We start from the raw sequence: 22002 nt of genomic DNA, 5'->3' as shown, positions 1-22002 counted from the left end.
GAGGCAAGGCATTCCACATGGAGGGAAGTACAGTTTGTTTTCCATGTATGTAATTTCCTTTATCTTTCTTCGAAAGGATCAGGCTCAAGTTCACTACAGATCACGAAACATGATGTCCTGTTGACCACTTTAAAATCTAACCTGTCTGCTTTGGAGGACAAGTTTCTGAAGGATCCTCACTGGAAGAAATTGAAACTCCTAAGGGATGAAATTGCTAATGAGGCAGAATGGCGACAAGACTCTATAGATGTCACCTGGCGTTTTACTTCCCAAAACTTACTGTTGCTGTTGTGCTTGAAGGAAACCATGATCCGCCTTGCAGTTGAGTTCAATCCAGGTAAACCCAACCCGAGGACTCCAGAAGCTGCTCCTGCCCTGAGCCCGGATACACTTAGTATCTCACAGCAAAAGACTATCCAGTCAGTTTTGCAGTTTGTAGTTACCTTGGGTGTCTGCCCCTATCTTGTGCCTGGTGTTGGAGTCCCTGTGAGTTACAGGACTGAGTTTGGTGCCATTGTTCAGGACGTAGTGTGTCTCAGTGCTGCCCCCAGTGCACCCCGGAGACTGTACACCAGCTGCAAGGTCCTCCTAAATGTTGCTCAGCACGCATCTCTGGGGAGCTTGATTTTCTGCCGCCATTTTGGGGATATCGCAGCAGGTCTGTGCCAGCTGGGATTCTGCCCAACCAAGAGAAAACCGCTAAATCCCGAGGAAGAGGTAAACATACGTTGAGAGAGTGTGTGAGAGACTTTGTGAATATGTGTGTATACTTGTGTGTAGTTGCTATAAAAGACAGTCTTAGTTCTTTGGAAAAGTGCTGATGGAAAGATCTAGAATTTTATTGAATGTCCAGGTATCTCTGGTGGATAGATGATTCTTTATAGGGGGTTAGAGCTTTCATTTATTAAATACTAGTCCTTTCACACCTGGGGAGTCCATTTCACCTGTCCCTTCTAGCCATTTTTTGAAACAGCTGTTGCAGGCTATTTCTTTGAGCCTCTGTTTCCTCTTTTGTAAAATGTGTTTAATAATTGCAAGGTGGCTGTGAGGATTAAGGATAAAGTGTATAAAGTACCTAGCTCAATCCCCAGTAGTGCTCATCAAAAAGTTACTACCATTAATATTAATATTAAACTATTCATGCCTCCTTCATTAAGTTCTTGGGAGGATTAAGGGTGATAAAGTATGCAAAGCACTGGGTACACTGCACAGTCCAATCAGTGTTCGTTGTTATTATTAGATGATAAGGGTATATGCCTGTGTTTTGCTGACAGTCAGTAAGGATTTGAGTGTCTGGACTATAAAGGTGCTGTGGAGGTTACAGAAGCATTAGACGTGGTCCTTTTCTCAAACAGCTCACACAGTAATTGGGGAGACAAGGCTCACAAGTATAACATAGCAGTGACCACTACTCCCCCACGAGAGGACCACCAGCATCAGCACAGGAACCTAACCAGAAGAAGCTGTTAAGATATAAATGTATCCAGGGTCACACGTATGGTAATTCCTTCGCTACTGCAGCCAGATTTCATAATGCCCACTCACCTCATTTCTCTGTCACCTTTCTTTGTCACCCTCCAACTTGTTCCTTTTCTGTTTGTTCTCCTCTTCTATTCCATCTTCTGCCTATGCTCACAAAACACAACAGAAAACACTTAAAAGCCCTTGTCACCCGAGTAGTGACACGAAATTATGAACTCCCCCAGTGCATTACAGTCTGTGGAGCAGAGCTCTGTGCTCTTTACAACAGGGTGTGAATCTCGACAGCTCTAGCAGTGCCTGCTGCCTGCACTTCCTTGAGATGGGGGTTCTGGAATTACTATTGCTAGCACTAAGCAGTGCCCAGGGGTCTCAGAGGAGAGAAAAGAAAAGAGAAACACAGAGAAAGGACCAAGTGAGGGGGTGGGAGGAGAAAGGGAGACACGGTGGGTGTACACTACGAAGCTGGACAAGTCCCAGCAATAGCTGCTGCTCTAAGCAGCACCTATACCACAGTTTGCTAAATTGTAAGGGGCAGGACTCTCTGAGAGCTTGACTGTGAGGTTACCAAAGGGAGACAGTCTCTTGAGGCTCAGAGAGGGGGCCCAATTAAATAACACCCTTCTTTGCTGCCCAAGTTCTGAATCAATTAAAAGACAGTTAACAGAGTACGAGATGACAAGTCAAAATGTCCCCTTTATTACTCGTAAAGGCAGAGTTGGAAGGTACATAGAGGGAGACAAATGGGTCTCCTAACAGTGCGTTCCAGAATTAGACACATTTCTCACCCAGTTTTAAAGAGTGCCAGAAAACTGCAGCGCCTTCTGCCCCTTGGCAGGGGACATGCCCCTGAGAAATCTACGGCAGGGAAGAGCAGAACAGAAGGTGTGCTCGCTCCCAAGAGATAGAAGAGGAGCGAGCTCATCTGTGCGTGCCAGAACTCACCAATCTCCTGCCCGGAAGTGGGTGAGGGGATGGAGAGAGGGCCGGGAGTGTTTCAGTATTATAGCTTCCTCCAGGTAGAAGGAAATCAAGAGGTAAAAGAAGCTTGCCTCCCTCTCCCCTCACAAGCATCTTTGTTCAGTATTGCAAAGCATTGCCTTCTATTGCCTGCCTAGTTTGTATTCCACAAAAGCCAAATACGTGTTTCTTTTAGGTGTTAACCGAAGACGAAAGAGCCCTATCTAGGAAGGCTCTGAGAGACATCTTGGATCAAGTGTATCAACCATTAGCAGTCCGAGAATTACTTATCCTCCAGGGAGGACCACCCCAGGTATGCATGCCTGGGGACTCTTGTGGGTGAATCTTTAATGATAGTGTGTGGTGTACTGTCTTCTCCTGGGAAATTAATCTAGTTGAGTCTTATTTCATCTTTTAGATTGTTAAATGGTATTTGTAGAGCTAAATTACACTGACCTTTGGGATAATTTGAAAGGATTTTTCTTTTAGTGGAATGATGGACACTGTTCCCAGGAATATTGTGATCATTTTTTAAGGCTTATGACAAAAATATATTTTATTCATTTTCAAACTGGATCTTTTTTTTTTTTTTTAAACTAAAATTTGGCTGTTTGACAATACATTCTTCTGGCAGAAGTGTCTGGACATCTTATTCTTTGAATGGAGTATTTGAAGTCAAGAAATTAAAATTAGAGCTATTAATGGACTATTCTTAGATCCATTTTTGAAAAACGTAATAGTATATATTCTGCTAGGCATAAGATAGTTTCTTTTTTCCTTAAAAATAATTATTTATCCAAAATGCTTTAATTTGATGATGTAGCTGGATTTATCTATTTTCTTTCAGTACCTAAATTTTAGTTATGAGTTTAGGTGAGTAAAGCATGAAGGGCCAAAGGAATTGGCTGTAGGACCAGCTGAAGCTGGCTACAAAGATATCTCCTAGTTGAAGTCATTTTCATCTCGTCCTTAGAATATTACTATAGCCTCATATTGGGCTCCTCTGGCTCATACTCTGCTTCTCTGAATGAGTCCACAGTTTGCCAGATTAAACCAAATACATTATAAGAGCATGACGAGAAACAGAGGCTCTGGAGTTAGGCACACTGGAATTCAACCCCAGCGTGCAGTTGTTTGAATTAGTAAGCCTTTCCATCCCTCAGTTTCCTTACCCACAGAATGGGGATGGGGATGACAACAGACCCTTCCTTATAAGTTCCTTTTGAGACTGTGGGGGAGGTACTCACCGCAGTGCATGGCACATCATAACCCCTTCAATAAATGGTAATTATTGATCTTCTTTAAATAAAAGAGAGAGAACAGGCTAGTTGGGATTAAATGTTTTTCTTTCACTAAGTTTTATGCTTACATAGTTAGACACAATGAATGACCACACCGTAGTTTGCATTCTAGCCCAAAATAAGGGACACCAGGTCTCTTTTGTTCATGGTGGCTCCACAGAGCTCTCGAAAAGGAGTTCTTGAAGAAATCTAACTCTTCTTGAAACTGCCATGTCAAAAGGAATCAGAGCAGCTGAGACCATGGAGGCAAGGACTAGTGTCCTCTCAGTGTTGTGAACTGTCCTCTTAGTGGTGAGTCATGCTCATAGGACTCTTGTTTGGAAGCTAAATTTGATTGGAAGGACTGCATTCAGATCGGTTACATTAACCTTGTGTCACCCAAATCTGTATTTTATTCACAGATATGTTTGTCTATTTCTGGGTTTGAAATTTCACTTGATACTTCACTTGAAGAAGTTTCACTATATTTTTACTTTCTTAAAAGTGATGCTGAAGTAGGTTTTGTAAAGGAGTCTCTCTTTTTTTTTTAAGGGAGAAATTTTGCTCTTTTGAAGTCTGTATAGCATACGGTTAATCATCAGTATGACTCAGTATATTTGTATATTTTTAATTTCTACATATCTGTTACACTGACATTCAGTTCATACCTTTCCCTTCCTTTTTTAGTCCTGCACGGATGGGAAGACACAAGTTACGTGTCGGGCCCCAGCTTGGCTCCGGCGTCTATGTGGGCAGCTCCTCTCTGAAAGGTTGATGAGACCCAGTGGTGTTCAGGCAGTAGTCCGGGGCATTTTGGAAGGAGCAGGTGGTAAGAAATAGATGTTTGTTACTTTGGTATCCACTTTCCTTTGAGTCACAGTAAAATATTGGTCTTTAGCATTTGACTGTAAGACCTGATGGAGACTAGACTTTGTCGAGAGTGAGGAGGTTAAACCTTAATGAGCTCCTTTTCCAAAGAAACTCATTTTCTTGCCATTCTTCCAAAAATAGTTGTGATACACTGCTCATGTTGTTGACTAATATTGTCAACAGTTTCAAATAACTTACACAAACAGAGGAAAACATTGCACAAAAAGTTTAAGTAAAACCCTATAGAAAACGTGAAATTCTCTGTGGAAAAGAGTCAGGGTGCTAAGAGTACTTCACCTCAGGACTTAAAATACGAAACAGTTCTCCTGAAGCTGGAGATACCCAAGAGATGCAAACTGAGATGAAATTTTAGATTCATTTCCACAATTATATTCCCTTAGTCCTCGTTAATAGAAAGAAGGTTTATTATCATGTTAAGTATGGTAGTTTTTAATTTATATTTTTTGAATTTTAAACAAAATTATACATGCACATAGTTTAAAGAGTCGATAGGTCTATAAGGCTTTTAGAGAAAAATAGCAGTCCTTGGCAGCATTTCACTCCATTTCCCATCCTCGGAAGCAACCACTTTGATTATTTGTAGCAGGTTTCTTGTGGTATTTACCTCTCTTTTTCTAACTATAATGCGGTTACAGCATATTCTTAATTTTTCAGTTTTAGGCATCATCTATCAACTCACCATGAGTGAAAAAGGATTTTGTTCTCTTTCACAACCCTACCATCATTCACCCAAGCATACTTCCCATCCCCTTAATATAGTCATATCTTTTTTTTTTTTTTTTTTGCGGTACGTGGGCCTCTCACTGTTGTGGCCTCTCCCGTTGTGGAGTACAGGCTCCGGATACGCAGGCTCAGCGGCCATGGCTCATGGGCCCAGCCGCTCTGCGGCATGGGGGATCTTCCCGGACCGGGGCACGAACTCATGTCCCCTGCATTGGCAGGCGGACTCTCAACCACTGCGCCACCAGGGAAGCCCGGTAATTTTTTAATGTATATTGGATGTTTTAATTTTACCTCATTGGGTGCTAGATTTTGTTGTATTCCTTTGTTGGGCTTTGTTCTGGGATGCAGTTAATTTTCTTGGAATCAGTTTGAGCCCTTCAATCCTGGCTTTTAAGCCTTGTTACTGTGGGTCTAGAGCAGCCTTTAACCCAAGGTAATTTGGCACCACTACTAAGGTAATACCTTTCTGATATTCTGTGTATTAGGAGGCTTTTCCATGCTCACTAGTGGGAACATTAATTATTCCAAGCCCTGTGTGAACTGTGGGGATTGTTCCCCCTACTCCTTTCTGTGGTTCTTGCCTTGGGTTTTTTTCTCACACACGTACACAGATCATATTCCATGAAAGACTTGAGAGAGGATTCCCCTGCAGATCTCTGGAGCTCCCTCTTTGTGTAGCTTTCACTTCTCTGGTGTTTTGCCCTGAAAATTCTAACTGTGTTGGTCTCCCTGAACTCTGAACTGTGTTTCTTTAATTCAACAAGGTGGCAGGCTTCGTTTGGGCTCTCCTTAGCTGTGGTGTAGCCTCAAAACTCTCTCTAGGTAATAGGCTAGGGTATTCATGGGACTCACTTTGTTTGCTTCCATTCTCTTAGGGTTCAGTGTCTTGGGCTGCTTGTTGTCCAGTGTCTGAAAACCATTGTTTATGTATTTTGTCCCATTTTCTAATCATCTAAGATGGTAAGGTAAATCTGGGACCTGTTACTCCACAGTTTTGGTTTAAGACAGTTTGAGGGCTTCCCTGGTGGCGCAGTGGTTAAGAATCCACCTGCCAATGCAGGGGTCATGGGTTCAAGCCCTGGTCCAGGAAGATCCCCCACACCGCAAAGCAGCTAAGCCTGTGCGTGACAGCTACTGAGCCTGCGCTCTAGAGCCCGCAAGCGAGCCACAACTACTGAGCTCACGTGCCACAACCACAGAAGCCTGCATGCCTAGAGCCTATGCCCTGCAACAGGAGAAGCCACCACAGTGAGAAGCCCACGCACCGCAACAAAGAGTAGTCCCCGCTCGCCGCAACTAGAGAAAGCCCGTGTGCAGTAACGAAGACCCAACACAGTCAAAAAAAAAAAGACAGTTTGAAATACATGATGTATAGAAAGAGACAGAATAATAATAATATTAATCATTTAAAAAGTAATAAATACTAAGAAGAAGCTAGTGTTCAAGTCGTATGAATAATATTACCGTGGTTAAGTGCTGCTTTTTTCTCTGAACCTCCCAGAAACAAACATCAAAAGGAAAGTATGGAGGGATAGCTTATCTCACAGAGGAAATTAACAACTTTCAGTAGGGAAAAAATAGTTTTTACTCTAAATTTTAAGGACCTTCTGTGGTTAACTGCGATGAGTTTTTGACATCTCTATCCATTGCTGACAGCTGGGGCGGCTGGTGGGAGTGATGCTGAGGCCACAGCTGCCGATTGGAAGAAGTGTGACCTGATTGCAAAGATTTTGGCCTCTTGTCCCCAGCAGTCTCTTTCAACAGAGGATTATTATAGAGATATCTGCCCCCAGGTAAATCATTTTGTTTCTTTTGACTGTTTGAGTATTATCTGCTTATTTATAAAAAGAGGACTTTTAATGTTCGTCTCATATTGAGTTAAAAACAATATAATGTTTAAGTTTATTATTCAGTGAGGGGCTTTCTTAATAACTGATTAAAAACCTGTGGGAGAGACTGACCTGTTAGGTTTAAGAACGCCTCACCATTAATAACTGACTAGCTTGCTCTCAGAGCTGGAATATGAAACTACAGTTTCATCATATTCATTATCTTTTCTGTGTTTTTTATTAGTTTTTAAAAAAATAGGTATTTAATAAACAAGGTAAATTAACATGGTACACAATTTTAAAAGCACAAAAGAGTAAATGGAAAAGTAAGTCTCCCTCCCATCTCTGTACCAATTTCTTATTTATTTTGCAGAGGTAGTCTGTGTATCGTGTGTATACAACTATATGTGTGTATATGTGTGTATATATTCTAATATTTATCCAAATGATAACATGCTCCACACACTGTTTTTCAGTTTTGCTTTTTTCACTTAACAGTGTACCTTAGAGATCATTTCATCATTCTTTTTCTTGGGTACATAGGTATTTCATCATATTATGTACCATAATTTATTTAACTAGCTTCCTATTTTTTTTTAATAAATAAATAAATATATTTATTTTTGGCTGCATTGGGTCTTTGTTGCTGTGCACGGGCTTTCTCTAGTTGCAGCAAGCAGGGGCTACTCTTCATTGCAGTGTGTGGGCTTGTCATTTTGGTGGCTTCTCTTGTTGTGGAGCATGGGCTCTAGGTGCACAGGCTTCAGTAGTTGTGGCACGTGGGCTCAGTAATTGTGGCTCGCGGGCTCTAGAGCGCAGGCTCAGTAGTTGTGGCACACGGGCTTAGTTGCTCCGCGGCATGTGGGATCTTCCCACACCAGGGCTCGAACCCACGAGCCCTGCATTGGCAGGTGGCTTCTTAACCACTGCGCCACCAGGGAAGCCCTACCTAGCTTCCTATTAATGGACATTTAAGTTGTTTCCATTCTTTTGCTGTTACAAACCATGTTCCAGTTAATATCTATAAATCTTGTCTATGTGCAAGTATTATCACAGGGAAAATTCTTAGAATTGATATTACTGGCTTAAAGGGTATGTGTATTTAAATTTTTGATTGATATTATTTATGTATCTGTTTTCCCACACTTTTGCCTATGCAATGTGTTACAAAACTTTTCTTTGTTAATCTGATAGGTGAAAGTGTGGAAGGAGTGTTCTTAGTCAGCACTCCCCATGCATTTAGATGTAAGATATGCCTTTTGGAGTACAGTGTGAAGAAAGTCATTCAGTTGTTATGCTGGTCTTCAGGATTCTCATGGGAAGGCATGCATGGGAACAAATATCACAATGCAAAATCTTAATTGGAAAATATTAAGTATAAATTATCTTACAGGATAAAGTTATCGTTTGCAATGATGAGCAAATATTTTCCAAAACTAGTAGCTATAGTTTGGGCACTTAAGGAAATGATAAAATCAAGTCATAGGTTTTAATCTTACTTAGTCTCTCTTTGGCAGTGTCAGAGGTCACATACAGTTTTTGAACAGAAGATTCTCCTGTCTACAAAAAGTACAAGAGTCAGTTTTTTGGTTTTTTTGTTTTGTTTTGTTTTTTGTGGTGCGCAGGCCTCTCACTGTTGTGGCCTCTCCCGTTGCGGAGCACAGGCTCCGGACGCACAGGCTCAGTGGCCATGGCTCACGGGCCCAGCCGCTCCGCGGCATGTGGGATCTTCCGGCATGTGGCATCTTCCCGGATGGGGGTACGAACCCGTGTCCCCTGCATCGCCAGGCGGACTCTCAACTACTGCGCCACCAGGGAAGCCCCAAGAGTCAGTTTTAAGAAGCCAGGAACAGAATGTGCTTTTCAGTTAGGTGCTTAAACTCAAGCATGAGAGATCTATGTTTATTTTTGAGAATAAAGTAGACTTTTGCTCAGACCTGACAGGCTCTTCAGATTCTGAATATATTTATACGCCTTGACCCCATAATTGCTATTTATCATAGCAAAATTTTGGGGAAAAACTGAATATCTGGAAATAATATTTTTGAGGAATTTATAACAATATGAGAAGGTTTCAGCAATACACAAAACTGAATATTAAATATGGCCTTAATTGAAAAGAAAAAAGAATTATACAGGAAACATATTGGAAAAAAATACACCCAAAATGTTTACATTAATTTGGGAAGATTTAATTTTCTTCTTAAAAATTTATTCTCCAAATTTCCTACAATGAGCACGTATTTTATAAATCTGATAAAATTGTTTAATAAAAACATAGCTCCTTCAGTTCTCATACCCTTTGACACTGGGTTGTTAAATTAAAAAAAAACTTCTGTTGGATCAGTGTTACTGCAGTAAATTTATTTTTTGCCATAAAGAAATTAATGTGTTGTCTTCTTAGTTAATGTAATGCTTCTTGCAAAGAGCCTGGTATTTACTTCATTTAATTTTTCTTTTAGATTTTGGATTTATTTCACTTTCAAGATAAATTGACAGAACTACAATTTCAGAGAGTTGCCACCACTACCTTTATAACTATGTCAAGAGAACAGCCACAACTGGCAGCAAAGTACTTACTTCAGCCAGTGTTAGCTCCTCTTCATCGATGTTTAAATACAGCAGGTAAAGGAGGAAGTCTGGTGGTTCACTGTCCCTCTAAAGGACCTTCTTCCGTGTTTTGGATTTAAATAACTTAAGTCTATGGTAGTTCAGTGTCTTTAATTTTACTTTTTTTCCCCGAATTTTTTATTTTGAAATATCCACTTCATAAAAGTTCTAAGAATGCAGTGTCCTACCCTTATATACTTCACATAGTTAACATTTTGACACGTTCACTTTCTCTTTCTCTCTTCCTACACACATACGTATTTTTTTTCTGAAGCATTTGAGAGTCAGTTGCAGACATCGAATATACAGACTATTCAAATCTCTTACTTGTCTCAAGAATTTCCTTTATAGCTGTTTTTTAAAAATTACATTGCATTTACTTGTTATGTCTTTTTAGTTTTCTGTAATGTAGAATAGATCCCTAATAGTCTTTCACTCTGACACTTTTGAAGCCCAGGTTATAGAATGTTCTTCAATTTGTATTTGTCTCATTGTTTCCTCTTGATTAGATCCAGGTTAACATTTTGGCAGGAGTACTACATATGATGGTTTTTTTTTTTTTTTAGTCCATCAGATTAGGGGCACATGTTATCAGTTTATTCCATTATTAGTGATGTTAAATTTGACTATTTGATTAAAGTGGTAGCAACCAGATTTCTCCACTGTAAAAATACCTTCCTCCCTTTTTTTTTTTTGCGGTACGCGGGCCTCTCACTGCTGTGGCCTCTCCTGCTGCGGAGCACAGGCTCCGGATGCGCAGGCTCAGCAGCCATGGCTCACGGGCCCAGCCGCTCCACGGCATGTGGGATCTTCCCGGACCGGAGCACGAACCCATGTTCCCTGCATCGGCAGGCGGACTCTCAACCACTGCGCCACCAGGGAAGCCCCCTTCCTCCCTTTGTAATTAATAAAAATCTGTGGGATGATAGATGTATGAGACAGTGTGAATATCCTGTTTCCCAACAGTCCTTCATACTGTGGTTTAGTATCCACTGATGATTTTTGCTCGTAAAATGGTGACTTTCTATTTTTTTTTATTGTTTCTAATTTGTTAGTTGGTATTTTTCTGTAAGGAAGAGCTTTTCTTTTCTCCTTGCCTCATCTCTTTTTAAAAAATAATTAGATTCATAGATTCTTTTTTTATTCAGTGGGTGACTGAACATTCCTATCATTCATTTTGAAGCTTAAATTTTCCCAGATTTGGCCAGTTTTAATGTGTTAAAAGATTGACATTTTCAGCACTTCCTGCAGTGTGTGTTCATGATTTTTTGAGATTAGTGCTGGGATACAGAGTATCATTTCAGCATTCTTAGTGAGTAAAAAAAAACTTTCCATCTGAGGTTAAAAATAAAGAGAAAAATTGATGTTGTGGTTAAGCCCAATTTAGTTCTGTGTAGACTTTGTATAAAAGTCATTTATAGTGTAAACTTTTCTGAGTGTGTGTAGAGGGTAAACGTTCAGGTGGGTGAGAATGGAGAAAATCTAATTCTCGTGCATAGTAAGCACCAGATTGAGCTTTGGTGGAGTGAAATTAGTGATTATTCAGACATGACAAACGTATTTGAATAAATAATTTAAATTCCTTTATACATTTAATAGAAATCTAGTCTAGAATTAGTATTTCTTCAAAAAATGATTCAAAAAATGAAGTATTATTTCTGTTGGCCCTTGTCATTAAGGCCTAGCATTTATATCTAATTTCATGTGTTAAGACTATACCTCAATACTAATCTATTTATCTTCTTGTCTATGACTGACTAGGTGTTTCCTTTAGTCTGGAGTGTTGTTCTCAAAGTGTGGTCCCAGGACTAGCAGCATCAGCATCACCTGGGAATTTATTAGAAATACAACTTCTTGGGCTCCACCACAGACCTACTGAATTAGAAACTCTGATGTGGGACCCAACACTGTTTTAACAGGCCCTTTTGGTAATTCAAGTGTGTGTTCAAGTTTGACCCCTGGTCTGGAGCACTGTGCTAGGGACGCCTAGATTCAGTCCAGTTGTGAGTGAATTATTTTTGTCCTGGGCCTTGTTCATTCATTCAAAGAATATTTATTGGACACCTATTTACCCTGCATTCTCATGTGTTAGGTTACATCTGTAACACCAGCTACATGTTTTGCATATACAATCTATTGACAACAAAAAGGATTGGGTAAGAATATGACTGATCTTATATATATACCCCATCATTGCCACTGGAAAAACAATCTCTAAAGTATAAGCTTTCTTATTTTGTTTTTCATATTGCATCACATTTTTAGGACTATGTGGCAATTATGATGAATTATCATATTTTATCGATTCCAAGATCACTTTTTTTCACATTAAAAAAATTTTTATTTTCGAAATCTTTTTCACATTTTAGCAACTCTAATATCTAGATGCATCTCACAATCATTGTTGGCCAGGTAGCAATTGTGGCATTGTCCATGCCTGCCAATGAGCGTTAAAATTTGTAGAATGGATGTCAGTGACTTAGAAGAAAATCATGAAGACAATAGTAAAGTGGAGGACTCTTAAGGATATCACATCACTGTACTCTGTGGCACAGAGGACGATAATATATGGCAAAACACAGATACCAGTAATGGTGTTGAAATGTTTCAGAAGAGTTGGACACTTAATGTGCAGTTTTAATTCGTTATCCTGTTTATTCCAATTATTTAGCTTATATCAAGAATGATAGGGAATTCCCTGGCAGTCCAGTGGTTAGGGCTTCGTAATTCCACTACATGGGACACAGGGTCGACCCCTGGTCGGGGAACTAAGATCCTGCATGCTGCATGGAGTGGCCAAAGGAAAAAAAAAATGACATATAACAATACTGTATAAAATAAATCTAGGAGAGTTCTCTTAATACTTTTTTTAAAAAGCTCTGTTTTAAAACTTTTTTTTCTTTGGCCACACCAAGCGGTGTGTGGGATCTTGGTTCCCTGACCAGGGATTGAACCTGTACCCCCTGCAGTGGAAGCGCGGAGTCTTAACCACTGGACCGCCGGGGAAGTCCCTTAAAACTTTTTTTTTTTTTTTTTTTTGCAATATGCGGGCCTCTCACTGTTGTGGCCACTCCCGTTGCAGAGCACAGGCTCCGGATGCGCAGGCTCAGCGGCCATGGCTCACGGGCCCAGCTGCTCCGCGGCATGTGGGATCTTCCCAGACCGGGGCACGAACCCGTATCCCCTGCATCGGCAGGCGGACTCTCAACCACTGCGCCACCAGGGAAGCCCCCTTAAAACTTTTTAAAGGGAGATTTTCAAACACATGTACAGAGAATAGTATAATGAACACCTGTGTACCTGTCACCCAGACACAACAATTAATTCTGCCATTTTCACTTAATTTAATCTCCAACTTTTCATTCATTCATTTAAAATTAAAATCCCAAGTGATAATGTTTCATAGGTTACTTGGCAGTGTTTTTTTCTTTCTTAGTGATACATAAAATAACAATGCATGTTTATAATCAGTGAAACATTCTGTGAAATATTGTATTTGAATGGTGCTGTATTGTAACTATGTTGATTTTCTAATTTTAGCTGTTACTTCCTGAACTTTCTAGTAAAACTTTTTTCCTTAGGCCCAGCTTCTTCTATTCAATGAGGTGCTGAGTGTGGGTAATTTTGTTTTTTGTTCCTTAGAGGTTTCAGAGTGTGACATGGTGCCAGGGACCATTTTGGTGACAGAAGAAGAACTCAGTAGATGTATTGAGGATGTATATAAGGTTGGTAATTTGAGTCACTAGTGTTTTTAGTTAATATTTGTACTTAGTCTTTTAAAATAATTTTGCCTTTTAAACTGGTACTTCAAGAATTGGAATGACTAATCTTAAATTCCAAACCATCAGAATCTTTTTACCTTGAAAACTGGAAACTGTAAGTTGTTAGTGAAAAAACTGATACATTTTGAAACTGTTAATTTCATCATTTGCTCTGAATCTTAAACAGTTCAGATTCTCTGAGTGACACATGCCACTGATGAAAGTGTGTCTTTGAAGGAATTGACAAAGGAATTTGCAATACTGTAGGCTTCCTAAAATTTAGTGTATAATATTGAATCTACTTTATAATTTTTTGATAGAATCATCATCATAAAGAAGTTGGAATGAATGAGTCATAGAAATGACTTCCTAAATATATACTGAAAATGAAAAAAAATTTATATAAATTATATGTTCTCTATGATTGCAATCTTATAAGTATATATGAAATACATATTTTTAGACAAAAATGAAATCCATTGTGTTAAGCCCAGATGGCACTGGGGTAAATATTCTTCTTTAAAGTTTATTTCAATACATTTATTTTTTTAAATTTATTTATTTATTTATTTTTGGCTGCGTTGGGTCTTTGTTGCTGCGTGCGGGCTTTCTCTAGTTGCGGTGAGTGGGGGCTACTCTTCATTGCAGTGTGTGGGCTTCTCATTGCGGTGGCTTCTCTTGTTGAGGAGCATGGGCTCTAGGTGCATGGGTTTCAGTAGTCGTGGCATGAGGGCTCAGTGGTTGTGGCTCGCGGGCTCTAGAGCGCAGGCTCAGTAGTTGTGGCACATGGGCTTAGTTGCTCTGTGGCATGTAGGATCTTCCCGGACCAGGGCTCGAACTCGTGTCCCCTGCATTGGCAGGTGGATTCTTAACCACTGCACCACCAGGGAAGTCCCTCAATACATTTATAATAATATTTTACTATTAAAAACATTTACAAGAGTAAACAGCTTTCAGAATTATATTTCATGTAAAAAGGTACAGCTACTTTGGGAATATATTGTTTGGCAGTTCCTTAAGAAGTTAAACATAGAGTTATCATATGAGTCAACAATTCCACTCTTAGTTGGAAACATATTCATACAAAACCTGTACACAAATGTTCGTAACATCATTATTCATAATAGCCAAAATGTGGAAACAACTGAGATGTCTGTCAACTGATGAATGAATTAACAAATATGATATATTCATATAATGGAAAATTTTTCATCCATAAAAAGGAATAAAGTATGGATACACGTTTCAGCATGGATGAACACTTTTTTTTTTCCTATTTAGGTATATATTACATAAACCCCAGTACAGTGTACAAAAGGGAATGCTAAGTACATATTAAATACAGATGAAAAGAATCTGTTGCTAATCACTCTGTGTACCTAGGTGTACAGTGGGCTCTGGGGCCACAGTTCATGGTTTCTGTCATGTTCTTAAATTTATATTTCAGTAGTGTTCTTAGCAGTGTCTAATTTTTGCCGATCCTAGTTGGTCATTGGTTTTACCAGTAACTTGAAGCACTTGTAGGGGAGCAAGCACTGTCAGTGCTGCCGTCCCCTCGTTGCCACACCCTCCCCTATGTTTGCATCATTGGCCTCTTCAGCCGGCTGGTTCTTGGCAGGAGGAAGCTTAAGCCCCTTGTTCATTCTGTGAGGGCCCTTTGATTATAACCGGATACTGCCATCTATAAGTCCAGGTAGACAGGCACCCGAGACTCGTCACCACATACTGAAGGGGTGATTGGAAGAGACCCCACAGTCAGCCCCTCTGAGTTGGGGAAACTCCCCATCCCTTGGGACCCTCCCCATCCCTTGGGACCCTCCCCATCCCTTGGGACCCTGGTGAGCCACATGGAATTGGTCTGCCAAGGGCCACAGGAGGGGACCACTGCCATCCTGCCCACTAACACTGAGGAAAGTCGGTGATGCTGCTTCTGTTTAATGCACAGAGGCAAGTGGATAAACAGTTTAAAATGATGATTTTTTAATGTTTAAAGAAGCTAGACACAAAAGACCACCCATTGTATGATTCCATTTATTTATTTATTTATTTATTTATTTTTTTAAAGAAGATGTTGGGGGGTAGGAATTTATTTATTTATTTATTTTTGCTGTGCTGGGTCTTCGTTTCTGTGCGAGGGCTTTCTCTAGTTGTGGCAAGCGGGGGCCACTCTTCATCGCAGTGCGCGGGCCTCTCACTATAGCGGCCTCTCTCGTTGCGGAGCATAGGCTCCAGACGCGCAGGCTCAGTAGTTGTGGCTCACGGGCCTAGTTGCTCTGCGGCATGTGGGATCTTCCCAGACCGGGGCTCGAACCCGTGTCCCCTGCATTAGCAGGCAGACTCTCAACCACTGCGCCACCAGGGAAGCCCGTATGATTCCATTTAAATGAAATGTTCAGAATGGGCAAATTCATGGACACAAAGTAGATTAGTGATTGCTAGCGGCTGGGGCTGGGGAGTTGGGAGTGGCTGATAGTGGGAATGAGGTTTCTTTCTGAGGTAAGGAAGGTGTTCTGGAATTAGATAGTGGTGATGGTTTTGCAATTTTGTGAATATACTAAAAACCACTGAATTGTACATTTTAGAGAGTGAATTTTATGGTATGTGAATTATATTTCAATACTTAAAAAATTTTTATTCCACATTTCTTATTTCTTTTCTATGGCAGTAAATTAAACATTTTAGAGTAAATTTTTAAATTTTAGTTTCTTATGAAATGGTTCAAACAAACCAAATAAAAAATGAAGAATAAAACACTCATGTACCCACCACTCAGCTTAAAAAATTACACATTCCCAATTCAGTTGAAATCCTCTGTGAACCCATCCCTGATCACGTTTCCCCTTGCTCCTCACCCAATGGGAACCACGATCCTAAATCTGTATTTATTATTCCTTAAGCTGTTTTTAGTATTGTTGTGCATGATTTTAAATTTTATTTAAATGGCATTGTAATATATCTAACTTTAATCCATTCATTTCTACTGCCAGATATTATTCTATTTTTTTTTTTTTTTTTTTTGCGGTACGTGGGCCTCTCACTGTTGTGGCCTCTCCCGTTGCGGAGCACAGGCTCCAGATGTGCAGGTTCAGCGGCCATGGCTCACGGGCCCAGCTGCTCCACAGCATATGGGATCTTCCCGGACCGGGGCACGAACCCGTGTCCCCTGCATCGGCAGGCGGACTCTCAACCACTGCGCCACCAGGGAAGCCCTATTATTCTGTTTTATGACTGTATCACCATTTGTTTATTCTTCTCTTGGTAGACATTTGAGTTGTTTTCAGGGAGTTTTGTCTTATCTGTTAGGTGCGTTGTGGTTTTAGTTAGCAGTTAGTTCTCTTATTACTAGTGAGGTTGAACGTTTTTTTGTCTTTTGCTTCATTCATGTATTCTCTTCTTTAACTTGCCTGTTCATTTCTTTTTTACCCATTTTAATGTTTGAGTTATTTGCCTCTTTAAAATATTTTTAAAATAAATCTTTTTTTAATAAAACAGCCTTATTGAAATATACTTCACAGATCAAAAAATGTTTTAAGTATACGATTCAGTGATTTTTCAGGAAATTTACAGAGTTGTGAAACTATCACCACAGTACAGTTTTAGAACATTTCCATCACACCAAAAAGATCCATTGTGCCTATTTATAGTCACTCCTTGGTCCCACCCCTAATCCCCAAGCAACCACTAACCTGCTCTGTATCTCTATGGATTTGCCTTTTGTGGATATTTTATATGAGGGACTCATGCAATAAATGTTCTTTTGTGACTGGCTTCTCCCTTTTAATATGTTTCTGAGGTTCATCCAGGTTGTTGCATGTATCAATATTTTGTCTCTTTTTATTGTAAGTAATATTTCATTTTATGAATATATACCATATTTTGTTTATTTGTCATCAGTTGATGGACATTTGGATGTAGAGTAAATCTTTTTTTTAGACACCTTCATGAGATATATTTTATGTACCGTACATTTACCCATTTACAGTGTGCCAATCAATGGCCTTTTAGTATATTCACAGATTTGTGCAGCTGTCATCACAGTCAATTTTAGGACATTTCATTACTCCAAAAGAAACCCACACCACTCCCCACATCCCAGCCTTAGGCAGCCACTAATCTACTTTCTGTCTCTATAGATTAGCCTATTCTGAACATTATATATAAATGGAGTCATACAATATGTAGTCTTTTGTGATTAGCTTCTTTCACTTAACATGATGCTTTAAAGGTTCATCTCGATTGTAGCATGAAGCAGTATTTCACTCCTTTTTATTGCTGAATAGTATTCTGTTATAGGTATGTACCATATTTTGTTTATCCATTCACCATTTGATGGACATTTGGGTTCTACATTCTGGCTATTATGAATAATGCTGCTATGGACATTTGTGTACAAGTTATTGCGTGTACATCTGTTTTCATTTCTCCTGGGTATATACCTGGGAGTGGAATTGCTGGATCATATGGTAGCTCTATGTTTAACCATTTGAGGTACTGTCAGATCATTTTCAAAGGGGTTGCACCATTTTACATTGCCCCCAGCAGTGTATGAGGGTGTAAAGTAAATCTTAAATCATGTTCTTTCAGATAAGAAAGAGCTTTTGTTTTGGTTTGGTTTAAGCTTTATGTATGATACTAATAAATTTGTAGATATAAATATATGCTGCTTAAAAATTCAAAACCCATTCTCAGTAACACTCACTTTTTACTAAAAGTTGGGTATTTACTACCCTTTTATTTAATTTTGCTGTTAAAAAAACAGAGTACATCCTTTACAATGTTGACCTGGCACACAAGTGTAGAATTAAATTGTTCATAGATAAAACAGGACATGATGACTTAGTGGCTATAATGCTGTTTTTATTTTTTAATGCTTCATTTTAGAAACTTAAGAAAAGAAAGTTCTTATATCTTGTTCTACCTGTTGGTAGGCAAGGACTTTTCAGATAATATGAAGACAAGGAATTATACAGAGCAATCTAGAAAGCAAACTTTCTGAATTAGAGAATAAAGCCCAAATAACTTTTAGAAAGGTTATCTTCAGTCATGTTCCATCTAAGAAATATCATGATGAAAAATTGTAAAATAGCCAGGTGTGGAATGTTAGAAATACTTGAGAGTGCTGGTAGGAGTAGGACTAATTTTGTCTAAACTTCGGTACAAACCCCTCATAGTGTTAGGTGGACGTCAATAAATTGCTTTTAGGAGAAAAGGAAAGCGAAACAACTTCTTTCTGGCAAGTGAATTGGCCTCTAAAAATCAGAGAAATTGAGAAATAGTGAGTCCTTGCCATTTCTCCTATTGTTGCCTCCCATAAGGCGGGAAAAACCCTCATTGTTTGCTGAACAGTTTAGTGAATTAAAAACCTCCTGGAGAGACAAGCAAAACATTCGTTTGCTGTAGACACTTGGTTATGCACAAGGACTAGGACTGTCTTGAAAGCAGGAAGGGGTGTAGAAGTTTATTCCCTCTACAAGATTTTGGCAGCTCAGCTGCAGAGGGAAAACAGAGGAAGTGTGTACATTGGAGGAAAATGTTAAACATTGTGTAAAATTTAGCAACAAAGAGTATGTTGTCTTTATTAACTTTCTGCTAATACTAAATTATAGAGTACAGCTCAAAGGCAGGAAATAAGGAAAACATCTGGGATGGTTGAATTGATCCAGCAACTCACTCGGTAACAAGAGGGTACAAGAGGGTGTTTTAATTTTAGAGAGGCATTTGGGAACATTTCCAGCTCTGGTGTTCTCTCTCTCTCTCTTCTTTTCTTTTTAACAGATTATTGAGATGGAACTCACATACCTCACAATTCACCGATTTAAGTGCTCAGTTCAATGTTTTTGGTATATTCACAGTGTTGTGCAACCATCACCACAATCTAATTTTAGAATATTTTTATCCCTCCTGAAAAGGACTCCATACTTATTAGCTGTAACCTCCCATTCTCTCCACTTTGCCCCCAGCCCTAGGCAACCACTAATATACTTTCTGTCTCTGTAGATTTGCCTATTCTGGACATTTTATATAAATGAAATCATATAATATGTGATCTTTTGTAGTTGGCTCTTCAGTGTTTTTAAGATTCATCCGTATTTTATCATGAAGCAGTACTTCATACCTTTTAATGCCAAATGGTGTTCCGTTGTATGGTTATATCACATTTTGTTACCTATTTATCAGCTGATGGAAATTTGTGTTGTTTCCACATTTTGGAGTGTTATGAACAGTGTTGCTGTGGACATTCATGTACAGGTTTTTGTGTGTATGTATGTTGTCATTTCTCTTGGGTGTATACCTAGGAGTGGAATTGCTGGATCATATGGTAACTCTATGTTTAACCTTTTGAGGTACTGCCAGATCATTTTCTAAAGTGGCCACACCATTCTACATTCCCACCAGCAATATATGGGAATTTCAATTTATCCAGATTATGCCCAACGTTTGTTATCATCCTTTTTTAAAAAATAGCCTTCTAATGGGAGTAAAGTAGTATCTCCTTGTGGTTTTGATTTACATTTCCCTAATGACTAATGATGTTGAACAACCTGTCATGTACTTATTGTCCGTTTGGATGTCTTCCTTAGAGAAATTTCTGTTAAGAACCTTTGCCCATTTTTATTTTTATTCTTTTAAAATTTTTTTTTTTTTTTTTTTTTATTTTATTATTTTTTTTGTGTGTGCTATGTGGGCCTCTCACTGTTGTGGCCTCTCCCATTGCGGAGCACAGGCTCCGGACGCGCAGGCTCAACGGCCATGGCTCACGGGCCCAGCCGCTCCGCGGCATGTGGGATCTTCCCAGACCGGGGCACGAACCCGCGTCCCCTGCATCGGCAGGCGGACTCTCAACCACTGCGCCACCAGGGAAGCCCCTAAAATTTTTAAAAATTTATTTTATTTATTTATTTTTGGCTGCACTGGGCCTCCGTTGTTGCGCACGGGCTTTCTCTAGTTGTGGCGAGCGGGGGCTACTCTTTGTTGCGGTGCGTGGGCTTCTCATTGCGGTGGCTCCTCTTGTTGCAGAGCACAGGCTCTAGGTGCCAGGCTTCAGTCATTGTGGCACACGGGCTCAGTAGTTGTGGCTCACAGGCTCTAGAGCACAGGCTCAGTAGTTGTGGTGCACGGGCTTAGTTGCTCTGCAGCATGTGGGATCCTCCCAGGCCAGGGCTCAAACCTGTGTCCCCTGCATTGGCAGGTGAATTGTTAACCACTGCACCACCAAGGAAGCCCCTTTTGCCCATTTTTAAATTGGGTTGTCTTTTTATCATTGGTGGGTTGTGGGATTGGACTCACTCTGACCAACAGCTTTCTCTAAAGAAATCCTCCTCATCAGTCTCTTCTCAGTCTCCACACCTTTGATCTTCTCTACCCTCTTTCTGAATGAGGAGTTTTTATAGTCTTGATCTCATCATAGTCTGGTGTCTTACTTTGGAGTTTTTTTTTTGTTGTTGTTGGGGGTAGGAGTTTAGTAATTTATTTATTTATTTTTGCTGTGTTGGGTCTTCGTTTCTGTGCGAGGGCTTTCTCTAGTTGTGGCAAGCGGGGGCCACTCTTCATCGCAGTGCGCGGGCCTTTCACTATCGCGGCCTCTCTTGTCGCGGAGCACAGGCTCCAGACGCGCAGGCTCAGTAGCTGTGGCTCACGGGCCTAGTTGCTCCGTGGCATGTGGGATCCTCCCAGACCAGGGCTCGAACCCGTGTCCCCTGCATTAGCAGGCAGATTCTCAACCACTGCGCCACCAGGGAAGCCCCTACTTTGGAGTTTTAAGTCTATTTTATCTTGGTGCTTCACTTGACATTTCCAATTTAACATCTCATGTCACCTATGTTATGACAGCTGTCCATCTGGCTGCCTTCTCAGTCTAACTGCAGAGCCCCTTAGTCCTCAGAGCCAGTTTCTTCTTTGATTTATACACAGTCCTGGTCAGACTGGTTATCTGATTTTTAAGACCATAGCAGAATTAGAAGTAACAAATTAGAAGTTAGTTAGACTAACTAAGGCACAATGACAAGAGCAGAGAGGACCAAGAAAGGAGACAGAAAAAATACCCCCAAAGGGCATAATCAGTTGAAAAGCAAAGTACGTTCGGGCCAGTGTGTTCAGTATACTTTGCTTAAGAAGGCAGGGATTGCATATAATTCATTTTAGAAATATTTCCTTCCAAAATTGTTAAAATATAAGTACATTTTGGTATTTAAAGGAATAAACTCTCAGCTCTCTGAATGAGAACTTTATGGCAGGAACAATGACAAGGGAAGGGCTTTTTACACTTGCATCCTTCACATACAGCAGGGAGTGGAGCAGTGTGGCTCTGGTGGGCCAGGTGGAAAGTTCTCAACAGTACAGGTATATATACAAATGCTAGTCGAATTGAAATGAAAACTTGCATAGCCACTTGTACTTCATCTGCATAAATAATTCTTGTCATTTCTATGTGTATACCTTATTTCTGGTAAAATTATGTAAGCCAAAAAT

General features: G+C 39.9%; 1 protein-coding gene across 1 annotated transcript in view; it reads left to right on the top strand.

The window, feature by feature from the left end:
- Positions 1–22002, top strand: part of TANGO6 (transport and golgi organization 6 homolog) — a 168422-nt gene that overhangs the window by 13871 nt on the left and 132549 nt on the right. The window contains exons 2-7 of the mRNA XM_079723876.1: positions 77–717; positions 2636–2752; positions 4407–4548; positions 6990–7126; positions 9625–9787; positions 13415–13497. Coding sequence (XP_079580002.1) covers positions 77–717; positions 2636–2752; positions 4407–4548; positions 6990–7126; positions 9625–9787; positions 13415–13497 — 1283 coding nt within the window. The remainder of the gene's footprint in view (positions 1–76; positions 718–2635; positions 2753–4406; positions 4549–6989; positions 7127–9624; positions 9788–13414; positions 13498–22002) is intronic.

Source organism: Hyperoodon ampullatus, assembly GCF_949752795.1.
Source record: "Hyperoodon ampullatus genome assembly, chromosome: 18".
NCBI lineage: Eukaryota > Metazoa > Chordata > Mammalia > Artiodactyla > Ziphiidae > Hyperoodon > Hyperoodon ampullatus.
The sequence above is the reverse complement of the archived record's forward strand: the minus strand, read 5'-3'. Positions and strand labels throughout refer to the sequence as shown.